This window comes from Pleurodeles waltl, chromosome 5, assembly GCF_031143425.1.
Source record: "Pleurodeles waltl isolate 20211129_DDA chromosome 5, aPleWal1.hap1.20221129, whole genome shotgun sequence".
Lineage (NCBI taxonomy): Eukaryota > Metazoa > Chordata > Amphibia > Caudata > Salamandridae > Pleurodeles > Pleurodeles waltl.
Genome location: NC_090444.1, coordinates 1,812,746,944 through 1,812,771,285, shown reverse-complemented (window position 1 = coordinate 1,812,771,285; position 24,342 = coordinate 1,812,746,944). Strand labels below are relative to the sequence as shown.

The 24,342-nt window shown below is 44.5% G+C and overlaps 1 protein-coding gene across 1 annotated transcript in view; it reads right to left on the bottom strand.

Annotated features, from left to right (window-relative positions):
- RSPH9 (radial spoke head component 9) overlaps positions 1–24,342 on the bottom strand; it is a 134,116-nt gene that overhangs the window by 88,825 nt on the left and 20,949 nt on the right. The window contains exons 3-4 of the mRNA XM_069236302.1: positions 16,429–16,558; positions 7,014–7,160 (exon numbers count right to left, since the gene is read on the bottom strand). Of these exons, the coding sequence (XP_069092403.1) occupies positions 7,014–7,160; positions 16,429–16,558 (277 nt within the window). The remainder of the gene's footprint in view (positions 1–7,013; positions 7,161–16,428; positions 16,559–24,342) is intronic.

The following is a 24,342-nucleotide window of genomic DNA, read 5'->3' as shown; positions in this document are numbered from 1 at the left end:
TTGTGTAGGGTAGGTAAGAAACACGATATGCTTGGAAGGTGACAATGGAGTTGCAGTATGAGATGTCAAGGGCAGTAGAACCTAGGAAGTGTTTGAGGCCAGGAGAGTGTCAGACGTTAGCCTGGGTGTTTCTTTTCTTTTTAACCCCAGAGGCTTCCACCCTCTCCACACAAGAGGACAGGTTCATGATAAAGTTCCCCATGCCCTGCACCAAGGAAACAGGATGTACTGCCTCCAGCCGTGGGAAGCAAAGGTTAGCGCAACAGGCAGATGCAATAGGCAGTAAACAATATTCACGCCCACTACGAGCACTCAGGTACTCAGTTCCCTTCCAACAAGCGCACCTGCCCCAGTGCCAGACTCGTTGGTGATGCAGCCGGGGCCTCTGTGGAAGAGTCGAAAAGGCTTGTGTGGCCAGGTGCCACAAGTAGTGAGTGAGTTTACTGAGGCTACAAAGGGGTAGAATTGCACCTAGGTCCCTAACCCAGGTCGCTGAGCAGCGGAGGAGGGACGGAAGTCCAGACAAGTTCTACTGAAGGGATAAGTACTGGATCAGTTGCTGGCAGCTGTTGAGGGGGTCAAAAAAGAAAGAGATGTGGTTTAAGCAAGATAGGTCTTTCCCCTGGGGGTTCAAGACTGCGCAGGGACAGAACATTTAGGGTAATAGCAAATGTGTGACGGAGCCATGATCTGTAATATATCCATAACACAGTCCGACTGTCTAAGATGCCCTGATGCGTGGTCAGTCCGCACAGGCTGAGGTTTGCAGCTGTGCAATGCCACATGTATCCTCCCCGGAGGCAGTGAAAAGCAGAATAGTAAGGGATGGAACATGCAGTGGGGAAAAAACAGCGGTCTCTGGGTTCTTAGCACTAGTGGGAGCAGGTGAATGGAGTTGTGTGACGACATTTGTGGGGCAGCCCTTGGGTGACCTGGGCTGAGGCAAAAGTGGCAGATACTGGAACAGCAGCTGCCTATGCTTCATGATCACAAGCTGGAGATGAAAGCCACCTCTTGGCAGCAGTGTCTTCACAGAATAACCTGTCCCTAGAGAAGACTGTCAGGGGAAAAACACAGTCCTAGGGAATAGCAGGGTTTCCATCCAAGTGTTGTTTGAATATTGCATATAGCCTCTTCCTCCTCCCAGAACATGATTGCGACCACCTAATTTGAAGACGTGGTTCCCTGATCTGCAAGCGCTCAGTGAAGTGCTCAGGTCCACTTGACTCTAGAGACTAATCCAGAGGAGCCACTCCTCTCTCTCTCCCCTCCATTCCCAGGTGAGGTTGGCACGTCCTACCTCCTTCATGAAGGCACGTCCTTTTCTAGAGACATAGCCCATCCAGTGAACTCTACTATAGATGAGTGTGCGGTGGATATCTGTGTATTGGGACCGAAATACTGGATCTAATAAATCCATCTCAAGATAGTGGGGGAAACTGAGCCTCTCCCCTGCCTTGGGGAAACGGAATCCTAAGTCCCTGATCTGGGCATGCCTCAAACAGTCTTCGTGGACAAAGGCAGTCCATAGATGGCACAGTTACACACGATTCCCGCATAATTAGCAATCCTTGCATTGTGGACTAGAGTGGTTGGATTGCTAATTGCTGCACCTCTTACAATAAATCATGGAGCTGGTCCATCTGAGTGGGAAACCTAATTAGGGTCAGCCAGGCTACAGAAAACATTAAGGACATAGAAGCTATCAGAAAGCAGACATAAATCAATACTAATCAGAGTAAAGACCTTACTCAGGACGAAATTCCGTGCTCAGACCCTTTTAAAGGATTTAGTCTAAGGAATGTTGGAGTTTGTGACTCGGTGAACCACTTAGGAGAAAAGCAGGTCAAGTATGGAGATACTGGCGCGAGAGCGTAGGAGTCTGGTGGTGATCCCCCAAGGACGGCACGGCTACATATGCGGCAGTCAGGAATAATCAAAGATTGGGCAGGGGTTGCAAGGCCCACTCACATACTGAGGGTTCAAAAGTGAAGATGGTTTAAGAGCAAGTGCGCCCACGTTCATCTGTTTTACAGCAGCTAAAGGAGTGGAAGCATGTGCATTGTTTGGACCCTACCAGGAATGGTGGCCTTATGACTTCAGATAAACCTGCATCATCAAGCACCATGTATTTGTAGCTGTCTTGCGCATGAACAAGGCAGAAGACCTGTATAAGTTCAGGCTCTAAAGCACATTATATCCATCTACAAACCTCATACACTGCTTATTCACAACTTTAATTAGGCGGTCATTTCTTTATTTATTTGAAGTGATCAAGCACTTTTTGTCAGTGATAATACAAAAACCTTACTGTGTAGATATTAGTAGAACAAATAATAGTATGAATTGACAAAGAGCTAAGCAACAGGATATGAAAAGAAAGTAGAATGTGAACATTTAGCGTGTCAAAAAAAGCACTAGAAGAAGAATTTGCTAACCTTTTAAAACAATCAATAAAGACCCAGACCCTAAGCTATTGCCTGGTTAAGAAAAAGAAAAAAGGCCTGAAGACTGAAGAATAATTTGAAGACGGAAAAGGTAATTTATTGAAAGGCCAACAGAACCCGCTAGTGACTAAATGAAACGCTTGCAGCATTTATTTTGTCCCGAAACATGTAGTTCATTGCTGAAACACTCATGTCTCCCTTCTACATAAAGACAATACATGATATTTCAGTTAGTTAAACAAATACGAGTTATCTAATTCAAGCTTTGGTGGTCACAATAGATAATAATTTATGCAATACAATGGTTACCATACAGTGGGTTTGGCATTATCACGGAAACATCCGTCCGCCAAATTCCCGACGGGGAGGTCACCGCGGTGCTTGTCACCTCCCCGTCGGCACCATTACAACTTTCCCACTGGGATGAGCAGCGGAAACCAAGGTGGGGGGCAGCCCAGTGGGAAAGGTGCAGCAGCATTGCCGCCGGCTCATAACGGAGCCTGCGGCAAAGCTGCCCCTCGCAAGGGGCACCAGCACCCTTGAAATGTGCACTGTCTGCAGGGCAGAGGGTTCCCTGCACCGCCCATGCCATGGGTATGGGCACTGCAGGAGCCCCGTGTAGCCCCCTGCACCGGTTCTTTACCAGCCTTTTCATGGCGGCTGGGGGAGAACAAGGTTGTAATCAGCAGGGCCGCGCTGAGTTCAGAGCCACCCCGGCTGGTTACAACCTGCACACAGTCAGCCCGTCGGGATTTAGGATCCTGGCAGGGAAGGCGGTAGGTTGGCGGGTCTGCCTGCCAACCTTATAATGTGGTGGTTGGACTACCGCAGTGGTCTGACCACCAGCACGGGTCTGGCGGTCCTAGGACCGACAGACTCATAATCAGGTCCTAACTCTGTATTCTAAAGGGTCTTAACAAAATGCACTGCTACAAAAAATGCTTCAAGTATGGGAAAGACAGGCCCTACTTGGCAACACGACCAGGTCTCACTGTGGACATGGGGGTCTCTACTGGTGATGGGTCTCTGTTTAATCACAAATGTGTTGACCTTCACAACTTTATGGCCAATAACAGGAATAGTGGATACAGAGACTGGTTAGTAAATGACAAAAACACTCCTAACTACTTTATAACATATCAGAAAGCTCTTAGGAAATGTACGAGCCAAACCGTTCAACAACAAACGAGAGCAGCTGAAAAGCAGAAACAACAGTAACATTTTTGGAATATATGAATGGCCCACCATGCAACTATGACTGAGACACCATAAATTAACAGAGCATTCTAGAATATAGTAACTTAAAAAGGAGAAAAATAACAATACTAAAAGTTTTTGGCATATATGATTGCATTACTAAATGATTACAATAGAAAATACCATGGGTTAATCATTTATCAGTAAAAAGAAATGATGCATTTAATATAACAACTTAAAAACTGTGTATTGGCTCTTTTATGACTATGCTGAGAGAATTTTAAAGATTGGACCGTAAGAAAAATAAATATTTTGGTTTCCGCTCCAATCCTTAAAAAATATTATATCTTTAGTGAGGGAAGGAAACTTAGGCAACTTGTTTTATTAGTTTCAAGTTATGAAAAATATTTCACAGGACATGAAAACAAAAATATTTGATGCAATAAAAAGGATGAAATGTTGTATAAGATTCTCGGCAGAAACTATTTTTCACTGGTAGTTCTCCTTAAATATGATGCTGGAGTTCAGAGGGTGAATGAACATTACAGATGCCTTTAAATGTTGTGTTTATCTTGTCTCATTTGCTGTTCAGACAAAAGGCAAATATCAGAATATGGGGCACATTACGAGTGTGGCAGTCAAAGGACCGTCAAACTCACGGTGTCGGTCGGACCACTGCACTCCTGTCGGTCCGACGGCCACACTACAACCCTGGCAGATGGACCCACCAGGGGACCGCCGTCCCCGCTGGACAGCGCTTGGAGTTGTACTCAGCCATGGCGGCACTGAAATTAGTGCTGCCGTGCTGATTACAACTCTGCTATTCGGAAACTAGGGTATACTTTTATTTCTCTGACTGCAAAGTGAAAGGATTGTTGTAAAAGTCACCTTGTTGAAAATCCTGGTGGGGTAGAGGAAAGGAAAGGTTGTAGCATGTCAGTTTTTCTAGCACACAGCAACATTTCAACATTGGGAAATTATCTATACACAAAGTTCAAATTACATCAGCAATTAGGAAAGCACAAATAAAGCACTTTTCTGAAGTGTGATGGAAGAAATGGTTTTAGTAATATCAAAACAAATCAAGACACTCTACTTGGGGATGTGCAAATGATAAATATTCACTGAAACCCGATTTCCACACAATACCGTTTTTGTGCTATATAGTGTTACCAGTAAAACTATATGTCTATACAAAGTTCGTGGCCATTTCAACAGAAAATGTGCTGTAAATGAGACTGCTAACACAGCAGTGCTCATAATGCACCACCAGCTACATTCCACACCCCTACCCTTCTTTTGCTGATTGGGCGTGGCACGTTTGCTAAATTTGTCTTTTCTTATGATGCTTGGATTTTTCGCAGTCCGCAAGACTTCAGTGATATAACATTAATGGCACCACCTCCACTCTAAAAACCTTTCCAGCACCACCGTGTGTAGTAGTATGTATTGAAACAGACCTTCTAGAGTGTAATTCACTAAAGTTAAACCCACATCTATGGCAGTCGGATTACAGCCCAAACAGACTCAGATGTATTCCAAGCAAGCCACCCTCTAACAAATAACACTAGGAGGTGAGGAGTATTTATATATAAACATATATTTATATACTTCCACTTGGGACAATTGTCAGGTGTGTGTGATTTCCTGAGGTAGTGCCTGTTTCCCTATTCTTCTCAATTAGTAGTTCTACATTGCATAGGTGGCGGTTTCAGCTTATGTTATTTAGAACTAAATTTGTCAGAAATACAATTAAAATTTAGTAAAGTTATTAATAGTAATTTTGCGGTCATAGTCTGAGTATGTGTCCTTGTGTAAGGGAGTTGGGGACATGCAAACCTACTACTTGGTGGAAATTCCTGCCCTTTATTGGTGAAATGCAATTAGGAGGAGATTTACGTCCATACATAAACGTAAATCTATGTGCACAGAAACCTCTACATTTATCTTTGTGAATTCTCCCTTTGTTTTCTTCATGGCCACTGAAGACAGCACCGCCCTGCTGATTACAACCTTGATCTCTGCCAGCCTTTTCATGGCGGTACCACAGCCATGAAAAGGCTGATGGAGAACAAATGCAGGGGGCGACAGGGGGCCCGTGCCCAGCACTCTTGCTGTGCAGACAGTGTGCATTTCAAGAGTGCTGAGCACCCATGCCGCACCTTTCCCACCTTGGTTCTTGCCTGTCAGGAATGTCGTAATAGGGCCAGTGGGGAGACCGCCACCTCAATGGCGGTCTCCTCACCCCGGGTCTGTCGGTACTGTAGCTTTGGCAGAATGCCATATAAGCCTTACTTGGCCAAGAACATAAATATGGGATGGACATCTCAAGACAAAGTTTGTCACATGTAATTAATGAACAAATGGCATTCTGACAAAAATATGAGGCCTGAACAAAGGGATATAGTAGTTTACCTCCTCCACGGCGTTTCCCTCACAAAGGGCCACATTACGAGTGTGTCGATCTTTAGACCGCCACATTACAACCCTGGCGGTCGGGCCGCCAGGGAATCGCCAGCTCCGCCAGGATCACAGATCCTGGTGGTCTGGAGAGTGGTGGAGGTCCTAATCTGCTAGGGCAGCGCTGGCCTGGGGATTACGACCTTGTTCTCCGCCAGCCGTTTCATAGCGGTAGCACCAGCACGAAAAGGCTGACGGAGAACGGGTGCAGGGGGGCAGGAGGTGGGGGCGAGGGGAGGGATGGGGGAGCTACACTATCCATGCACTTGGCATGGGCAGTGCACGGGCCCCCTGGCCAGCACCATCGCAATGTTCACTATCTGCTTTGTAGACAGTGACCATTGCGAGGGTGCTGGTGCACCCAGCAGGTTACAGCATTGCCGCCAGTTCGATTACGAGCCAGAGACAATGCTGTACCCTGTTTCCCGCTAGGCCAGTGGGAGGAACCTCCAGCTGACCTAGTGGGAAACTCTTAATAACTCTGGCGGGGAGGTTGCGGCGTAGGCGGCGGCCACCCTGTCAAGAGTTTGTAGGCCGGGCTTTCACGTCCGCAAACTCAAAATAGGGCTCTTAATAAGTATCCCGTTCCTTGTTGAATAGTGAGCTCTGTGCCATGAACAAACCATGATAATGATTACATTTAGCAGAGGATATGATTTCCTTTCAAAACCCTCAAAACAAAACACAACTACAGCCAGAAGAATATGGTGTGAACACTGACTGGATGTCAACTGATTATAAGAGGATGTAGTTGCACATGGAAACATTTAACAAATTATGTTATTTTAAGGTTGCTTATCATTGCTGCTATGATTTGTTTCCTATAAAGTTATATATAAACATTAACGTCTCACCACAAAAATACTCATTTTTGGACCCGCTACATGTGAAGGGAGTAGGTTCTCTCACCTTTTGGAACATCATGTTCCAGCGATTCTAGGAAGTCAATGGATGGCTCAAGGTCTGCTTTCTCCAGCAGGGATCTCTTCTTGGGCTCTAACGCATCAGTGAAGTGGAAGTAGGAGCTTAGCTTCTTTGCTTCAGATACAGTTAGACCTAGAAGTATGGGAGGGTCAAGGTCATTATCAAAGAAACAAATTACAGAACAGTAGTAAGAAGAGGCATCACTAAAATGAAGCCTTGAAACCCAGTGGCCCAAGCAGGACACTAAAATTAACAAGCACAGGAAATGCCAGTCAATGTTGACCTTCCTACCCTAGCAAATGTGGAAATAGATATGCCTGATTTACAAACGATTGTTTTAGTTGGATGGAAGGGCAGTTCTGTTGCTGGTAACATAAGTGTCCTTCCACTTAGCTAAATATCCCATCAAAAGACTACAACATGCAAGCCTCTAGAAACACCTCAGAGTAGAAGAAAAGTGAGTATTCCAAATGGTCATATTTTAGAATGAGACAACGCCTTTGATAAATATATTTACTATAATTAATAAAAATAAATTATGAATAAAGACTGGAATTTTGCAACATGGCTTCTCTCTGCAGGTATATTGCTGCTGTTTTAAGTGTAGCCAGTGCTCACCTATTCATCCCAACAGCAATCCTATACCTTTCTGCACATGATCACTTTGCAGATTCCCCACCTAAAACACTTTGAACGGAACTCCCGCTGGTTCTGCGGAGCGGACACTGATGCAATCTGTGACCCAGCACACAGGACATGAATGGCTGACTCTATTTTAAATTAGGTGTTAATGTAAATTGATCTGAATTAGAGAGAAAGTGTTATGTCTTCTGACTAAATTTCGTCTTATGTATAGCTCTAGGAGGAAGAAAATTTAACTGGTGATTCTACTCCACAGTTAGTATTTCCTCCATAGGTTTCACTATTTCCATTGCCACACTACTTTGTTAAATCACATTGCTTACTTCATCTGCTTGAGTGTCTAGACATGGAGGATCAGGAGGTGGGTTTAAAGGGTGCAAGCAACAGTGAACTTGGTTTATATACAGTTCCACTAAAAACTGCTGGGTGCTGGACATTTAGGCCCTCATTATGACATAGGCGGTCTTTTTCCAAGACCGCCGATGCCACGGGTGCTAACATACCGCCAGTGCTGGTGGTATGTTTGGCACCACATTATGACATTTCTGCTGGGCCAGCGGACGGACACTGCGTTTCCGCCGCTGGCCCCAGCGGAAATGTCACCACAACATTGAAGCCGGCTTGTAATGGAGCCGGCGGCAATGTTGAGGTGCGTCAGGTGCAGCGGCACCCGTCGCGCATTCCACTGCCCGTAATTCAGGCAGTGGAATGTGCGATGGGCCTGTGCATGGGCACTGCAGGGGCCCCCAAGGACCTCCTGAATCTCCCATACCGCCAGCCTTTCCATGGCGGTGTTTACCGCCCCAGAAAGGCTGGCAGATGGGGATTCGTAATCCCAAGGGCAGCCTGGCAGTATCAGCAGTATTACCGTCGCAACTCTGCCACGGTCATAATGTGGCAGCAAGTACCGCCAGCCTGTTGGCGGTACTACCGCCACATTATCGCCTCCCGCTGGGGTTGTAATGACCCCCTTAGTATTTAAAACACTTACACTATCATTCCAAAAAAACTGAATTGTCAGGTGGTAGACTTGTCCTAGCATAAATCAATTACTGACGCCATTACTACCACTTGACATTTCACTCCCAGGTGATTTTAAAATCTTGTTCTAGGTTTTTGAAGTCAGAGTGAGTAATAATGTGCATAATTAGTATTTCTGCATCCAAATTCCACACATTTCCCTTATTCTAACCGGTTTCATCTGCTCAAATTCCTCTAGCCCATATCTAATGGAATTTGTGCAGAGAAACACAAGAGGATGTGAAATGACCTGACAACTTGTAATCTGGATGTGGGTTTTGCAGTAGAAAGGCTCATGCTCACCTTTAAAGGGTCTCCCTTAATCCTGATGAAGCCAAGTGTTTGGTTGTGAAATGTTGCAAATACAAACTTTTGTTAGCTTTATTAACATATGAATTCCTTATTTCCTTCAGAGAAAAACCGTTTATGTTATGCTCTGCTAACATCTTATGGCCAACGTAGATGATTAATTTAGCACACAGTGATTTTGCAAAGCTTCAACCATTGTGGTCTAAAAGGGGGAAGGGTATAATATACATGTAAAAATGTGGTAACAACACACCTCCAAGGAGGAGCGAGTCAACAGAGTAATAGAAGGGCATAAAGAAGCATAAGCAAATACAGTGGTAGAAACAAAAAAGCGTGAGTGTAGAATTAAATCAGGGGCATGTTCTGTTGATTACCTCATATAGCAAAACAAAATGAGATGATCACACTAGTGTACCTATTTAAGAAAATAATAAAATAGCTCACAATTGGAATACAAGTTTATAAAAAGGTGATAAATGTTGAGAAATTAAGCTATAAATGATGAAATGGTCATGACAACATTTTGCTCCCTGTCATCGCCACAAGATCACTACTATTCATCCTGAATTATATATTATATTTCTATTTATACTTGTATTTATATTCTCTACATATTTGTATATACATGATAAAAGTTGTTTGCTTGCTGCCATTATCATAGTCTTATCTCTTAACAATACAATGTATTATTGGTTGGTGAATGTAGATAGGTTGTCTGTATTGGGTACGTAGTTTTACCAACCTAAATATAAGAAGGGTATATCCTTAAAATCATTGACAGGATGTCAATGGTATTTAATACCGAAGTCACAATATTGTGGGTACTATTAAAATGACTTTTTGAATATAGGTGATAAGGCAATAGAATACATTTTTTAAATATCTATTAATTTAATATTGTGGTTTTTAATATGATTTGAAGATTTTTGTTGTTAATAATGATGAATTGATTTGATTTGTTTTGTTTCCTAAATGTAATTTCATGGTTTCCTTTTAAGGTATCTTATTTTTTTGTAGGTTTATATGTTTAATGAAATTTGTAACTATAATGTTTTGGAGTCGTTGGGTTTTGGAGGGGATTGGAGTGGGTAGTGCTTCAAATTAATGTTTTAAATGCTTTGTATATACTATAAATATTTAATTATTTTTTATAATTTTAATTAGGTTTAAAATATATATAGTTTACATTTAATATAATTTATGTTTCAGGGTGTTGGGTTTTATAAGTGTCTTGGGAGAGGAGTCTTTTAAAAACATTTTTTTAAAATTTTCCGAAGTTAATTACATTTGTAATTTTATATTTACATTTTTCTAATTACTAATGAAAAATATATTGTTTATGTTGTTTATGTTCTGGTTGTTGGAGATTTTAAGGGGTTTGAGCAGGTAGTGTTTTCAAATAAATACATATATTGTATGGCAAATATTTTTGATTTTTTGTTTAAAAAATTAAAAAAATATTTTTGATATTTCTAAAAACTTTGTATCTATGAAATAAAGTTCAGATTTAAATAAATCTATTTTGAAAAAAATAACATTTTTTATTTTATTTACCTTTTCTAAATTTGAAATTAAAACCAGAATATTGTGGTTTTATAAATGCATGTCAGATATTACATTTTACAATTATTAATATATATATATTACTTTTGAAATTTTATTTTGAATTAACTTTATTTTGGTATTTTTTTACTTTAATCCATGCTGCCCTCAGAGTTGAGCACTTTGCGCAGTACAGATTAGTTTGGAGTGGAAACAGTGCTATTTTTGTATCCATATTTTTGTTATCTAAATTATATGCGTAGAGTTCATGATATTTTGGTAGTCAATATCTTTACCTCAATATTTTGGTAGGTTGGTATTTTTAGTGTCAATAAATCTGGACTATAACCCAGATAACTCCTAGAAAACTGAATCTTGCAATGGCGGACTTTTGAGGCTGAGGCATTCCAGGAAACCGTAGGGAAGCCATGAGAGACTACTTCACGCAGAACCAGGGCACAGCATCTAGCGTGATAGCTGAATAGGAAGCGTTCAGAATAGTAGTCAGGGGTCATTGTATTAACATTGTGTTAATGTTAGTTAAAGTTGCAGGGCTTGTGCTTACATAACCATTTTCATTTTGTGTTATATGCCAAGCATATTCGTTACAGCGTCCGGTAACTGTGCAATCCAAACTACGCCACCCGCCAGTACAATGACCTTTACATGAAGATTTGCATTCTACATCATCGATGTAGAATGGCCCAGTAAATTATAACCACATAAATGTAGCCGCCTACCAATGTAGGTATGTTCCCTAGTACACCAGCAACCAGGGCATATACTATCTAAATGCAGTAGGTGCAACCAGGAGATAAATCCTTCCTCAGGATATATCCCTATTGGAACAGCAGACCAAGCCTCTATTTGAATGAGTGCAATAACAAAGTGTGCATGCAATGCAAAGGGAACCTGCCCATGTTATCCTATGTTCATTTATTCATAAAGCACACAAAAGAATAGCTTCTTGGCACTAAGGGAACACATAACAACAAAAAACCTGCAGGAAGGTATACTGAGAATTTATAAGGCTATGACTTCAGTAACCGCATAAAATGCAACACTCCTCTGACCTCCAAATACATCACTACTCTGACCGCCTGGTCCGTGTCTGCTCGCTCTCTTTTGCACAACTCCACCTGCTGCCTCTGCTGTGTTCGAGCCGGCCTGACTCAGTTTGAGGCTCACCTCCACCTGCAGTTCCCGCCTGCACCCCATCCCTGGTGGCCTACTGGCCTTCTGTGTGTAAGCAGCTTGCTGTCACCTTTACTTTTGCTTATTTTCTGTCCTGTTTATTTTTCTTTTATCTATAATTTTTCTTTTTCTTTCTTGTCTCTTTCTCTCTCCTTTCAGCCTTTCACTCTCCCCGCGCTCCATTTCCCTGCTGCTGCTGCCACTGCAGCCCCATACTCCCTCCCTCCCTATGAAGTGCTTTACCACCCTCCCACCTCCCAGCTGACCGGACCCTCTCGCCTCACTCCACTTTTTAATGGCGGCCACTGCACACTGAGAGTGCGGCTCCACTGACCTCCTGGTCAGCGTCTGCTTGCTCTCCTCTTCGCAGCTAAACCAGTTGCTGCTGCTTCGGCTGCGTTCAAACTGAGAGCCTGACTAACTCTCACTTCGAGGCCCAACTCCACCTGCAAGCTCTAGCCTGTGCCTCATCACTGGTGGCCTAGTAGCCATCTGTGTGTAAGTATCTTGCTGTCACCTTTACTTTTGCTTATTTTCTGTCATCTTTATTTTTCTTTTTTTCTATCAATTTTCTTTCTCGTCTATTTCTCCTTTCACCCTTTCACTCTCCTCTGTTTCCCTGCGGCTGCTGCCCATGTGGCCCGGCCCCTCTCTGCAAAGCGCTTTCCGCCCTCCCGCCTCCCAGCTGCCTGGACCCTCCGACCTCCTTCCCCTTCTTAAAGGCAAGCCCGTCTGCACCCATCCACGCCCAGTGGCACAAACCCTGGTCCTCTGACCTTCCATCGCTACAATGTGGAAACCCACCACGTGCTGAACACAGGACGTTCCACCACCTGCCATTTCACATCACCCAGAGAAAAACCATGAACCGTTCTCCTGCCTCCACTGCCACTGCACCCTTCTCGCCCAGGTGGTGGTCTTGCTATCGTACCCAAATCCACCCTCCGCCTGACAACCAACATGGAAAAACACTCCCCCCTCATGGAGCACCTCCATTTCCAGATCTGCGCCACACCTAAGTCTACCTTCTGCGGCACCTTCATCTAAAGGCCACCCAGCCCCCACCCAGCCTTCAGCATCTCCATTGTCAACATCATTTCTCCCCAAGCACTCACCACCACTATCTACTTCCTCCTCAGCGACCTCAACTACCACATCGTCAACTACGACGACATCAACACCACTTCCCTGCTCAGAAACCATGCCACAATAGGGCTAAAGCAGCTGGTCACCTCACCAACACACATCGCTGGGCACACTCTCGACGCCATCTTTTCCACCAGCAACAACATCACCATCGACATCACCTCCACACTTCACTGGACTGACCACCACTGCATTTCATTTCACCACACCGACCATCCACCTCTGCACACTCCGAGCCCCAAGCAAAAAATTGAACCAGATCATGGAGGAAGAGCTCACCAACACCCTCAGCAAGTCTCTTCCACCCCTCATACCAGACGCCAACATCTCAGCATTGAACTTCCACTAGTGATCTCCGAATGCACCAACACCCTAGCACCTCTCCGAAAGACCTCAGCTAAATACCACCTCAAGAAGGCCAGCTGGTTCTCCCCCACACTCCAGCACTCCAGGCGCACAAAGAGTTTAGCAAACCCCAATCGGAAATGGCAAACATCCCTCCATCTCAAGACTTCTGCGACAGATTAGCCAACTTCTTCCACCAAAAAATCTAAGACATATATGACAGCTTTGGACCCCAAGACCCTCCGAGCCCTCCAACAACCCCCCAGCTCTCACCCTCCGAACCGTCACAGATCCTGCACCGCTGGACCACCCTCACCATGGCCGAGACCAGCTCCATCATGAGCAGCATCCACTCCGGAGCCCCTACCGACCCCTGTCCTCACCACATTTTCAACACCTCCATCGCACCAAAGCTCCACCACACCCTCACCTGTTCCATAGGTACAGCTACCTTCCCCGAGGACTGGAAACATGCTGAGATCTGCCCGGTTCTAAATCAACCCCCTGCCGACCTCCCTGGACCACAACAACTACCACCCCACCTCTCTACTGCCTTTCCCAGCCAAGGTCAACAAAAAGGCCATCAACACACAGCTCTGTAAGCACATCGAGGATAACAACATCCTGTACCTCTTCCAATCAGGTTTCAGGAACAACCACATCATGAAGTCCGCCCTCCTCGCCGCCACAGATGATATCTGCTCGCTCCTCGACCACGGCCATACAAAAGCCCTCATCCTACTGGACCTATCGGCCACCTTTGACACAGTTTCTCCTCCACACCCTCTGCTCCAGACTCCACGCAGTTGGCATCCACGGAAGGGCCCTACAATGGATACGCTCTTTCCTGTCTGGCAGAATACAGAGAGTCAGACTCACGCCTAACCTGTCAGAACCTATGGAGAACAGCTGCGGAGTTCCACAGGGCTCCCCCCTGAGCCCCATTCTCTTCAGCATCTACATGGTCCCGCTCGCATCCATCATCAGGAACCACGGGCTGAACATAGTCTCCTATGCCGATGACACCAGCTGATCATGTCACTGACCGAAAACCCCACAACTTCCAAGAAGAATTTCCACAACGGGAATGAAACCGTCACTACCTGGTTGAAGGACAGCTGCCTCAAGCTAACTCTGACAAGACTAAGAGCCTCATCCTGGGACCCTCCACATCAGCCCGGGACGACTCTTGGTGGCCCGCCACCATCAGCACCCCCACCACCACCCCAACAAACCACATATGCAACCTCGTTCCATCCTGGAAACATCGCTCACTATGACCCGCCAAGTCAACTCAGTCGCACCCTCCTGTTTTCACATAGTCCGACTTGTCTGGAAGATCTACAAAGGGATCCCAAAGGACTGCTGCAGAACCGTAACCCATTCCCTGATTACCAGCAGAATCGACTATGGCAATGCCCTCTATGCCGGCACCACCAAAAAGAACCTGAAGTAATTACAGCACATCCAAAACACCTCCGCCAGACTCATCTTGGACGTTCCCCACTGCAAACACATCACCAATCACATAAGAGAACTCCACTGGCTTCCAGTCGAGAAAATAATCAACTTCAAACTCATCGTCCACTCATACAAGGCCCTCCACGACCTAGGACCCACCTACCTTAGCCTCAACTCCTACTCCCCCACCAGACCTCTCTGCTCCACTCAACAGGCACTAGCCACCATAACCCGCATATGGAAGACCTCGGCTGGAGGAAGATTTTTCGCCTATCACAGCAAAGAGCTGGAACATCTTGCCCCTGCACTTCAGGCAGTCACCATCGTTACCTCAATTCAGGAAGGACCTTAAAACCTGGCTCTTCAACTGAAGCACAGAGGGCAAACCCCCTCAGCGCCTTGAGACCCTTATGGGTAAGTAGTTGCGCTCTATAAATCCTGATTTGATTTGACACATATGGCGAGGCAAAAAGGTTCAGAAGTAAACAATTCCGTTTTTTAGCTGCATTATTGAAAAGGCCTGGCCTCCAATGGAGAGCGTTCTTGCTCTAAGAGTTTTTAATATGAAACAGCAGACCTTAAGGAGAGTAGGACTTTTGGAGGCGACTATGGAGGCGAAAAAGGCAGGTTTTTCAGGAATGCTTTTTGGACAATAGTCTAGGCTTTGAAAATAACTCTGGAGTGGATAGGTAACCGGTGAAGGAATCTAAGCACAAGAGTAATATATGCTCTTTTTATCCCTGTTGCAATATGAGCCTCAACGTTTTACACAAATTGCAGGCAATGAAGATTTTCAGGGGTTGCCAGTTATATGGATTAGCATACTACAATCTTGGCTGGATGAGAGCATTTGTCACAGTAGTACCTCAAGTGGAATCAATGACTCAAAGGATCTTTTTGAGAATTTGCAGTTGGGAGAAACATGTGTGGGCAGGTGTGGGAAATTATTGTGGCCCCTAGAAACTGTGAGTTGTACAGCAGCACCACTAGGTTGCATACCATTTTGGAGAGTGTGGAAGCCGAGTCCATGACATCTGGATACTAAAATCAACAGATCAAGATTATAGTCAATCAATACAAACCTGAATGGGCGCCCAGCAAAAACGTGACAAGGGCTTGTCGAAACAAGCTTCTCCAGATTTGAAAACCTTCAGTGGGCATTGAGGGGGGCAGGGCAGTAACCCCTCTAGAGAGCTGGCCACTAAAATAACAGGTTCTACTGTTGCTGACAGTGTAACTGGATTAAGGAGCACAAATGTCAGGCACAAAGACAGTGAAGCGAGCGAGGAACGAGGAAGTCATGGCTGTGCCAAATTTGTTTCACTGTTCACTTAAGGCAGGAGTGTAATTTTTTTTTACAAGTGTGATTTACAGCGCTAAACCTGAGATATAGAAGTGACCATGCCCAAAGCTGCCTAGACTCCTAGTTTGTAGCATATGCCTCAGTGTGGATGTTGTGCCCTCCACCACTACTATAGATTAGCCAGGTGAAAGACTATCCTTCATCTTTCATGGTTGTTGGTTTAGGTTGATGGTGAAGATATCCATATGCCTGTAGGTGCTATGTATTCCATGCTGGGTCAACCTGCTTTTAAGAGACTGAAAGGGCTGAGAAGGAAGGGCTTGTTATGACAAGTATGCGGTCAATTTTCGGTCCAGTAAAATATCTCTACTAGCAGTGAGATATATGTTGAACTAATTCACATTAATCGCCAGTACATTTTGTAAGCTCCCTCATTACCTGGGAAACTCCGGTTCACTTGGATATGGCCAAGTGGGGTCTTGATGTATGCTCCTCGAGGAACAACTGCTGCTTCTCTCTCGATTAGGGCTATAGTACCAACAAGACGGGTTTCCTCCTTGATTGGGATCTTAAAAGAAAAAGAAATAATGGCAGTATGTTAAATTATAATGACTTTAAATGCCTTTACATGATTGTACTCCTTTCATACTATATATTTATTATTCAACATGTACTCTGTTTCTTATTTCTTTGTATTTAACTACATTACTATTTCATTTTCCAATTTTCATACTACTTTCATTGCACTATTTTTCTATTCTATTCTTAAATAATTAATTCACATTTGTTCTTTCTTTGCTTCACTTAAGCTTTTACCATCATAGCTGCTTTAGAAATTTTTGTGCTTTTCTAATTTCAATAAAATAAATGTTTGCTCACAAATACTTATGACTACCACACTTAGGTCCTCATTATGAATTGCCACTTACTTCAGATGGGGCTGGTAACAGTAGTTACCAACTCTATTAGAATTACAAAATCCTCAGGAATACCACAGATCACTTTACTTTCCCTTGTAGACTTCACTCCTGGTGAAAGTGAAAGCGTGGGAGAAAATGAAGAATTATCAGGGGAATTGGTCCTGGAATTACAGATACCTTTGGTAATTTCACATTGTTTGGTGGACTGTAAAGTATCTACTTGTAATAGGCTGCATTTTCCACACCCACAACGTTACAGGTATCCCTGGTAGTGGCAACTCCAGGAGTGGGATAATACCATCCCATTTCTCAGGACCCTTGTAATGAGGGCCTTAATGTAATACCTAAATTATCTACCCTGTTACAGAAATGCCTTGATTCATAGTCAACATGTCTTCTTTTCCTACTTCAATTCATCTACTACTCATTTTCATAAGTTATGTAATTACTTTTATACTTTAAGTAATTTTCTTTTGTTCTTTTTACTTTCACACTAACTTAGATTAGCTTCAACCTGCTCCTTGTTAAACCTTATTTATGTTCCTGCTTTAATTATCCAAGTTACTTTTCATGCTCAAAAACTAAAAAAAAAAAACTTAGTTGCCTACTTTACTTCAATACTTAATATCATAATTTCTAACTCAAGTTCATACATAACATATAGAGAATTTAATTTACTTCATTTCCTATTCACTTTCTTTCATGTTTCAGGGCTCACTTACTCAAGCAGATTCTACAGCCTCAGACGGGGACCATTTCGCCTATCAGGCCTATTCTCCTATCATTTAAAGCATTTTTGCTTAAATTGTATATTTGCTACTTGACAAATAAAATCCCGCATTGGATAAAGCTGGCAGGACATGTGTATTCTAAAGCTTTTCTAAGCATGCCTTAGATAAGCAGACAGTCGAGACAGACTGAAAATGAGAGCAATGTATTCTTGAAGGATCCAGGGAAATCTAAGACACCAGAGGAACAAGCATTTGCAATGCAATCGGTCTCGCATTTGCTCCAGTTAGCTATTGACGTTGTAAATTCCTAACTGGGCTTTTCTAGCCATATAAACTGAAAATGAAAAGTATAACATTAGTTGACAGAAGCGAGCTGATTTAAAGCGCCATGGCCACTGTGAGTGCAAAGAAGAGACATAAAAGGAAAAAGAAGTTCGCTCAGTCAAACATATCGGCAATCATGCAATTATCCATGTAACATAACAAAACCTCCGCAAGGAGGGACAAATGTAAAGCATTTTCCAATTATAACAAAGGATTTTTGAAAGGCAAGCCTACAAACGAGTGAAAGTTATGGGCGTGCGGTGGGCGTGGTTAAAAGCCCACAATACTAACAACAGGTCAAAGCGCTTGCGTGCGCAACCTAAAAATGAAATGATAGGTCAGGTATGGATATAATCTGCAGTGGGCAAAGGCCCTATGGCTGAAACAAAAAGTAAGACTCTAGTTCTCGCAGTTCTGGAGATAGCGGGGAAGTCATGGGGAGAAAGAGCAAGATGTGTCCATCTTAGAAATTTGCAGAGGTTTATCACCATCATCTTTTTCTAGCAAAGGATCATCTCACCAATTTCTGACTGTCACAAGTATCACGTTTTAAAATTAAAAACTAAGCACAGGAGTAGGATATAACATTGTATTTTATTATTGTATGATAATTAGGGCTCCTGGGATTTATGGTATTTATATTTTGACATTTCCTTTTTTATTTATCCATATTTATTTTTTGATTATTTTATCTGTATATATCCATATTATTTTGGGTTTTGTGAAAAAAAAATAGGCTGAAACTAGTATATCTCCAACTTTATTTAACCAATAAATGTACACCGATACGTGAACACTGGACAGGCTTCATTGACATAAATGCTCATTAACCCCCAGGGTGCCTCAGGCGAGCTGGTCTCGTCCTGGCACATGGTTCCCATGTGCCCGGGACGAAACCAGCTCGTCCTGCACCCGGCCCACGGGAGGAGCGCTAGCGTTCCCCGTGTGCCTCTCTCACACACCCCCTCCCCCCAGTCGGGGATGGAAGGGGAATAGCTTCCCCTTCCACCCCCGACCCCTCCCCACCCCCCAGTGACGTTTGATGACGTCAGCGCACAAATTGCACGCTGACCTCATCAGAGGTCACCTCCGATCGCGCTGGAAGCATGCCCGGAAGGGAAATGCAAAAGCATTTATTTTCCGACCGGGAGGTGGGGCGGGGGAGGCATGAAAGGAAAGGAAAGACCTTTTTTTATTTTTTATATTTCAATAAGGGCAAGGGCCGCTCCCCAGGGGGCCAAATCATTTTTTACCCCTAGACACCAGGGATCATTTCTTTTTTTTTTTTTTTTTTTTTTTTTATGTTTGGGGAACGACCCCTTAGGCAAGGGTCACTCCCCGGGGGACCAAGTTATTTTTAGGCCATTTCTTCCCCCATTGGGGCGAAAACCCCTAGACACCAGGGATAATATATATATATATATATATATATATATATATATATATATATATTTTTTTTTTAATATGTGGGGAGCGACCCCTTAGGCAAGCGCCGCTCCCCCTGGGGCCAAATTATTATTAGGCCATTTCTGCCCCCCCCATCCTCCCCTGGGGACAGATCGGTCTAATATAATTAGGCCGATCTGCCCCCGGGGGGACAGAACCCACTAGACACCAAGATTTTTTTTAATTACGCATAAGGGGAAGCAGGGGGGGGGGGGGGGCAAAATATTTTTAGGCCATTTCTGCCCCCCCCTGGAGGCAGATCGGCCTAATATAATTAGGCCGATCTTTCCCGGGGTGGGGGGCAGAAAACCCCAGACACCAGGGATATATATTTTTTTTTATTTACTTTATGTTTTTATGTATGGGGAGTGGCCCCTTAGGCAAGGGTCGATCCCCTGGGGGGCAAATTGTATTTAGGCCATTTCTGCCCCCCATGGGGGCAGATCGGCCTATTTTTGTTAATCCAATCTGCCCCCAAGGGGGCAGAAGCCACTAGACACCAGGGATTGGTGTGTGTGTTTATGTGTGTGTTTTGTTTGGGGGGGCAGCCCCTTGGGCAAGGGTCGCTCCCCATGGGGGCACATTACTGTTGGCTATATCTACCCCCCTTGGGGGCAGATCGGCCTATTTTTGGAAGGGGGGGCAGAAAGCCCACCAGAGAAGATAATTTTTTTCAAAATAAGAGGGTGGGGGTATGGCCACACCTCCCCCCCCCAAATAAATGGGGCCAAAGTTGTTCTGCCCACCAGTGGCCAGATGGGGCAATTGCTCCCGATCCACACCGGGGGGGATGGGGGGGGGGGACAGAAAGTCTACTAGATGCCAGGGAATAAAAAAAAAAAAAAAAAAAAATAGTGGGGTGTTGGCTACCAACCAGTATGGGCCTGGTTAAGCCCCCACCCCAACTGAAGGGGGTAACAGTCTTTCAGCTCTCCCCCGCACACTAAAACAACTTATCCCATGGCAAGCAAGAGGACATTTGATTATTTTGGGTTTTGGTTTTACATTTGGGCCATGAGAGCTTGGTAGCTCTCAATATCATCCCACTTGGAATGGTGAGGGCTGCCCTTTTTTGACTTTGGGACACTGTCATGTAGAAAAATCCACAAGACCTATACCCATCTGAAAACTAAACATCTGGTTGATTCCAAGGTGGTGTGCTTCACATGCCCCCGCACCATTTTCTTACCCACAATGCCCTGCAAACCTCCAACTTTGCTGGAAATCACACATTTTTCCCATATTTTTGTATGGAACCTTCTGGAATCTGCAGGAATCCACAAAATTCCTACCACCCAACATTGTCTCATCTATACTGATAAATATTCTGCTGCACTTGTCAGCCTAAAAATGTTTTTTTTTTCAAACTGCCCTTTTGGACCCGCTTTGGTTCCCCCTCAACTTCAGCATGTTTTTGGCTCTTCCCTGTCACAGGCACTTGGCCCACCTACACAAGTGAGGTATCATTTTAACCGGGAGACTGAGGGGGAACGTTGGGTGGTAGGAAATTTGTCCCGGTGCAATGCTGCCACACAGAACTGTGGGAAAAATGTGATTTTTTAGCTACATTTGAGGTTTGCTGAGGATTCTGGGTAAGAAAACATTGGGGGATCCACACAAGTCACACCTCCCTGGACTCCCTCGGGTGTCTAGTTTTCAGAAATGTCTGGGTTTGGTAGGTTTCCCTAGATGGCTGCTGAGCCCAGGACCAAAGCTCAGCCCCCCCCCCCAACCAACCCCTCCTGCAAAAACAGGTAGTTTGTATTTGATAATTTTGATGTGTCCAGATAGTGTTTTGGGGCATTTCCTGTCGCAGGCGCTAGGCCTACCCACCCAAGTGAGGTACAATTTATATTGGGGGACTTGGGAGAACGCCGGGTGGAAAGAACTTTGTGGCTCCTCTCAGATTCCAGAACTTTCTGTCACCGAAATGTGAGGAAAAAGTGCTTTTTGGACCAAATTTTGAGGTTTGCAAAGGATTCTGGGTAACAGAACCTGGTAAGAGCCCCACAAGTCACCCCATCTTGGATTCCCCTAAGTGTCTAGTTTTAATAAATGCGCAGGTTTGCTAGGTTTCCCTAGGTGCCAGCTGAGCTAGAGGCCAAAATCCACAGTTAGGCACTTTGCAAAAAACAGCTCTGTTTTCTATGGGAAAATGTGATGTGTTCACGTTGTGTTTTGGGGCATTTCCTGTTGCGGGCGCTAGGCCTACCCACACAAGTGAGGTACCATTTTTATTGGGAGACTTGGGGGAACGCTGGGTGGAAGGAAATTTGTGGCTCCTCTCACATTCCAAAACTTTCTGTCACCGAAATGTGAGGAAAAAGTGTTTTGTTTGGCCACATTTTGACGTTTGCAAAGGATTCTGGGTAACAGAACTTGGTGAGAGCCCCACAAGTCACCCCATCTTGGATTGCCCTAGGTGTCTAGTTTTCAAAAATGCACAGGTTTGGTAGGTTTCCCTAGGTGCCGGCTGAGCTAGAGGCCAAAATCTACAGCTAGGCACTTTCCAAAAAACACGTCAGTTTTCAATGTAAAAATGTGATGTGTCCATGTTGCATTTCCTGTCGCCAGCATTAGGCCTACCCACACAAGTGAGGTACCATTTTTATCGGGAGACTTGGGGGAACACAGTAGCAAAACAAGTGTTATTACCCTTTGTCTTTCTCTACATTTTTTCCTTCCAAATGTAAGGCAGTGTGTAAAAAAGACGTCTATTTGAGAAATACCCTGTAATTCACATGCTAGTATGGGCACCCGGGAATTCAGAGATGCTTCTCAACACCTTATCTTGTGCCCATTTTGGAAATACAAAGGTTTTCTTGATACGTATTTTTCACTCTTTATATTTCGGCAAATGAATTGCTGTATACCCGGTACAGAATGAAAACCCATTGGAAGGTGCTGCTCATTTATTGGCTCTGGGTACCTAGGGTTCTTGATGAACCTACAAGCCCTGTATATCCCCACAACCAGAAGAGTCCAGCAGATGTAACGGTATATTGGATTAAAAAATCTGACATCGCAGGAAAAAGTTACAGAGTAAATCGTGGAGAAAAATGGCTGTTTTTTTCACCTCAATTTCAATATTCCTTTATTTCCGCTGTTATTTTCTGTAGGAAACACTTGTAGGATCTACACAAATGACCCCTTGCTGAATTCAGAATTTTGTCTACTTTTCAGAAATGTTTAGCTTTCTGGGATCCAGCATTGGTTTCTCACCCATTTCGGTCAAAACTGGAAGGAGGCTGAAAGCGCAAAAAAATAGTAAAAATGGGGTAGGTCCCAGTAAAATGTCAAAATTGTGATGAAAAATTGGATTGTCTAATTCAAGTCTGCCTGTTCCTGAAAGCTGTGAAGATGGTAATTTTACCACCGCAAACCCTTTGTTGATGCCATTTTCAGTGGAAAAAACACGAGCCTTCCTCTGCAGCCCTTTTTCCCAATTTGTTTGTTGTTGAAAAAAAACTAAATTTTCGCTGTATTTTGGCTAATTTCTTGGTCTCCTTCAGGGGAACTGTAGGAAAGTACCATCTTGCCTGGCATGTTACCCCCATATTTCACTGTATATATGTTGTTTTAGTTGTATGTGTCACTGGGACCCTGCCAGCCAGGGCCCCAGTGCTCATAAGTGTGCCCTGTATGTGTTTCCTGTGTTATGACTAACTGTCTCACCGAGGCTCTGCTAATCAGAACCTCAGTGGTTATGCTCTCTCATTTCTTTCCAAATTGTCACTAACAGGCTAGTGACCAATTTTACCAATTTACATTGGCATACTGGAACACCCTTATAATTCCCTAGTATATGGTACTGAGGTACCCAGGGTATTGGGGTTCCAGGAGATCTCTATGGGCTGCAGCAATTCTTTTGCCACCCATAGGGACTCTGACAATTCTTACACAGGCCTGCCACTGCAGCCTGAGTGAAATACCGTCCACGTTATTTCACAGCCATTTACCACTGCACTTAAGTAACTTATAAGTCACCTATATGTCTAACCTTTACCTGGTAAAGGTTGGGTGCTAAGTTACTTAGTGTGTGGGCACCCTGGCACTAGCCAAGGTGCCCCCACATTGTTCAGGGCAAATTCCCCGGACTTTGTGAGTGCGGGGACACCATTACACGTGTGCACTATACATAGGTCACTACCTATGTATAGCTTCACAATGGTAACTCCGAACATGGCCATGTAACATGTCTAAGATCATGGAATTGCCCCCCCCAATGCCATCCTGGCATTGGTGAGACAATCCCATGATCCCCCGGGTCTCTAGCACAGACCCGGGTACTGCCAAACTGCCTTTCCCGGGGTTTCACTGCAGCTGCTGCTGCTGCCAACCCCTCAGACAGGTTTCTGCCCTCCTGGGGTCCAGCCAGGCTTGGCCCAGGAAGGCAGAACAAAGGACTTCCTCAGAGAGAGGGTGTTACACCCTCTCCCTTTGGAAAAAGGTGTCAGGGCTGGGGAGGAGTAGCCTCCCCCAGCCTCTGGAAATGCTTTGATGGGCACAGATGGTGCCCATCTCTGCATAAGCCAGTCTACACCGGTTCAGGGATCCCCCAGCCCTGCTCTGGCGCGAAACTGGACAAAGGAAAGGGGAGTGACCACTCCCCTAACCTGCACCTCCCCTGGGAGATGCCCAGAGCTCCTCCAGTGTGCTCCAGACCTCTGCCATCTTGGAAACAGAGGTGCTGCTGGCACACTGGACTGCTCTGAGTGGCATGGCCAGCAGGTGACGTCAGAGACTCCTTCTGATAGGCTCCTTCAGGTGTTGCTAGCCTATCCTCTCTCCTAGGTAGCCAAACCTCCTTTTCTGGCTATTTAGGGTCTCTGCTTTGGGGAATTCTTTAGATAACGAATGCAAGAGCTCATCAGAGTTCCTCTGCATCTCTCTCTTCACCTTCTGCCAAGGAGTCGACTGCTGACCGCGCT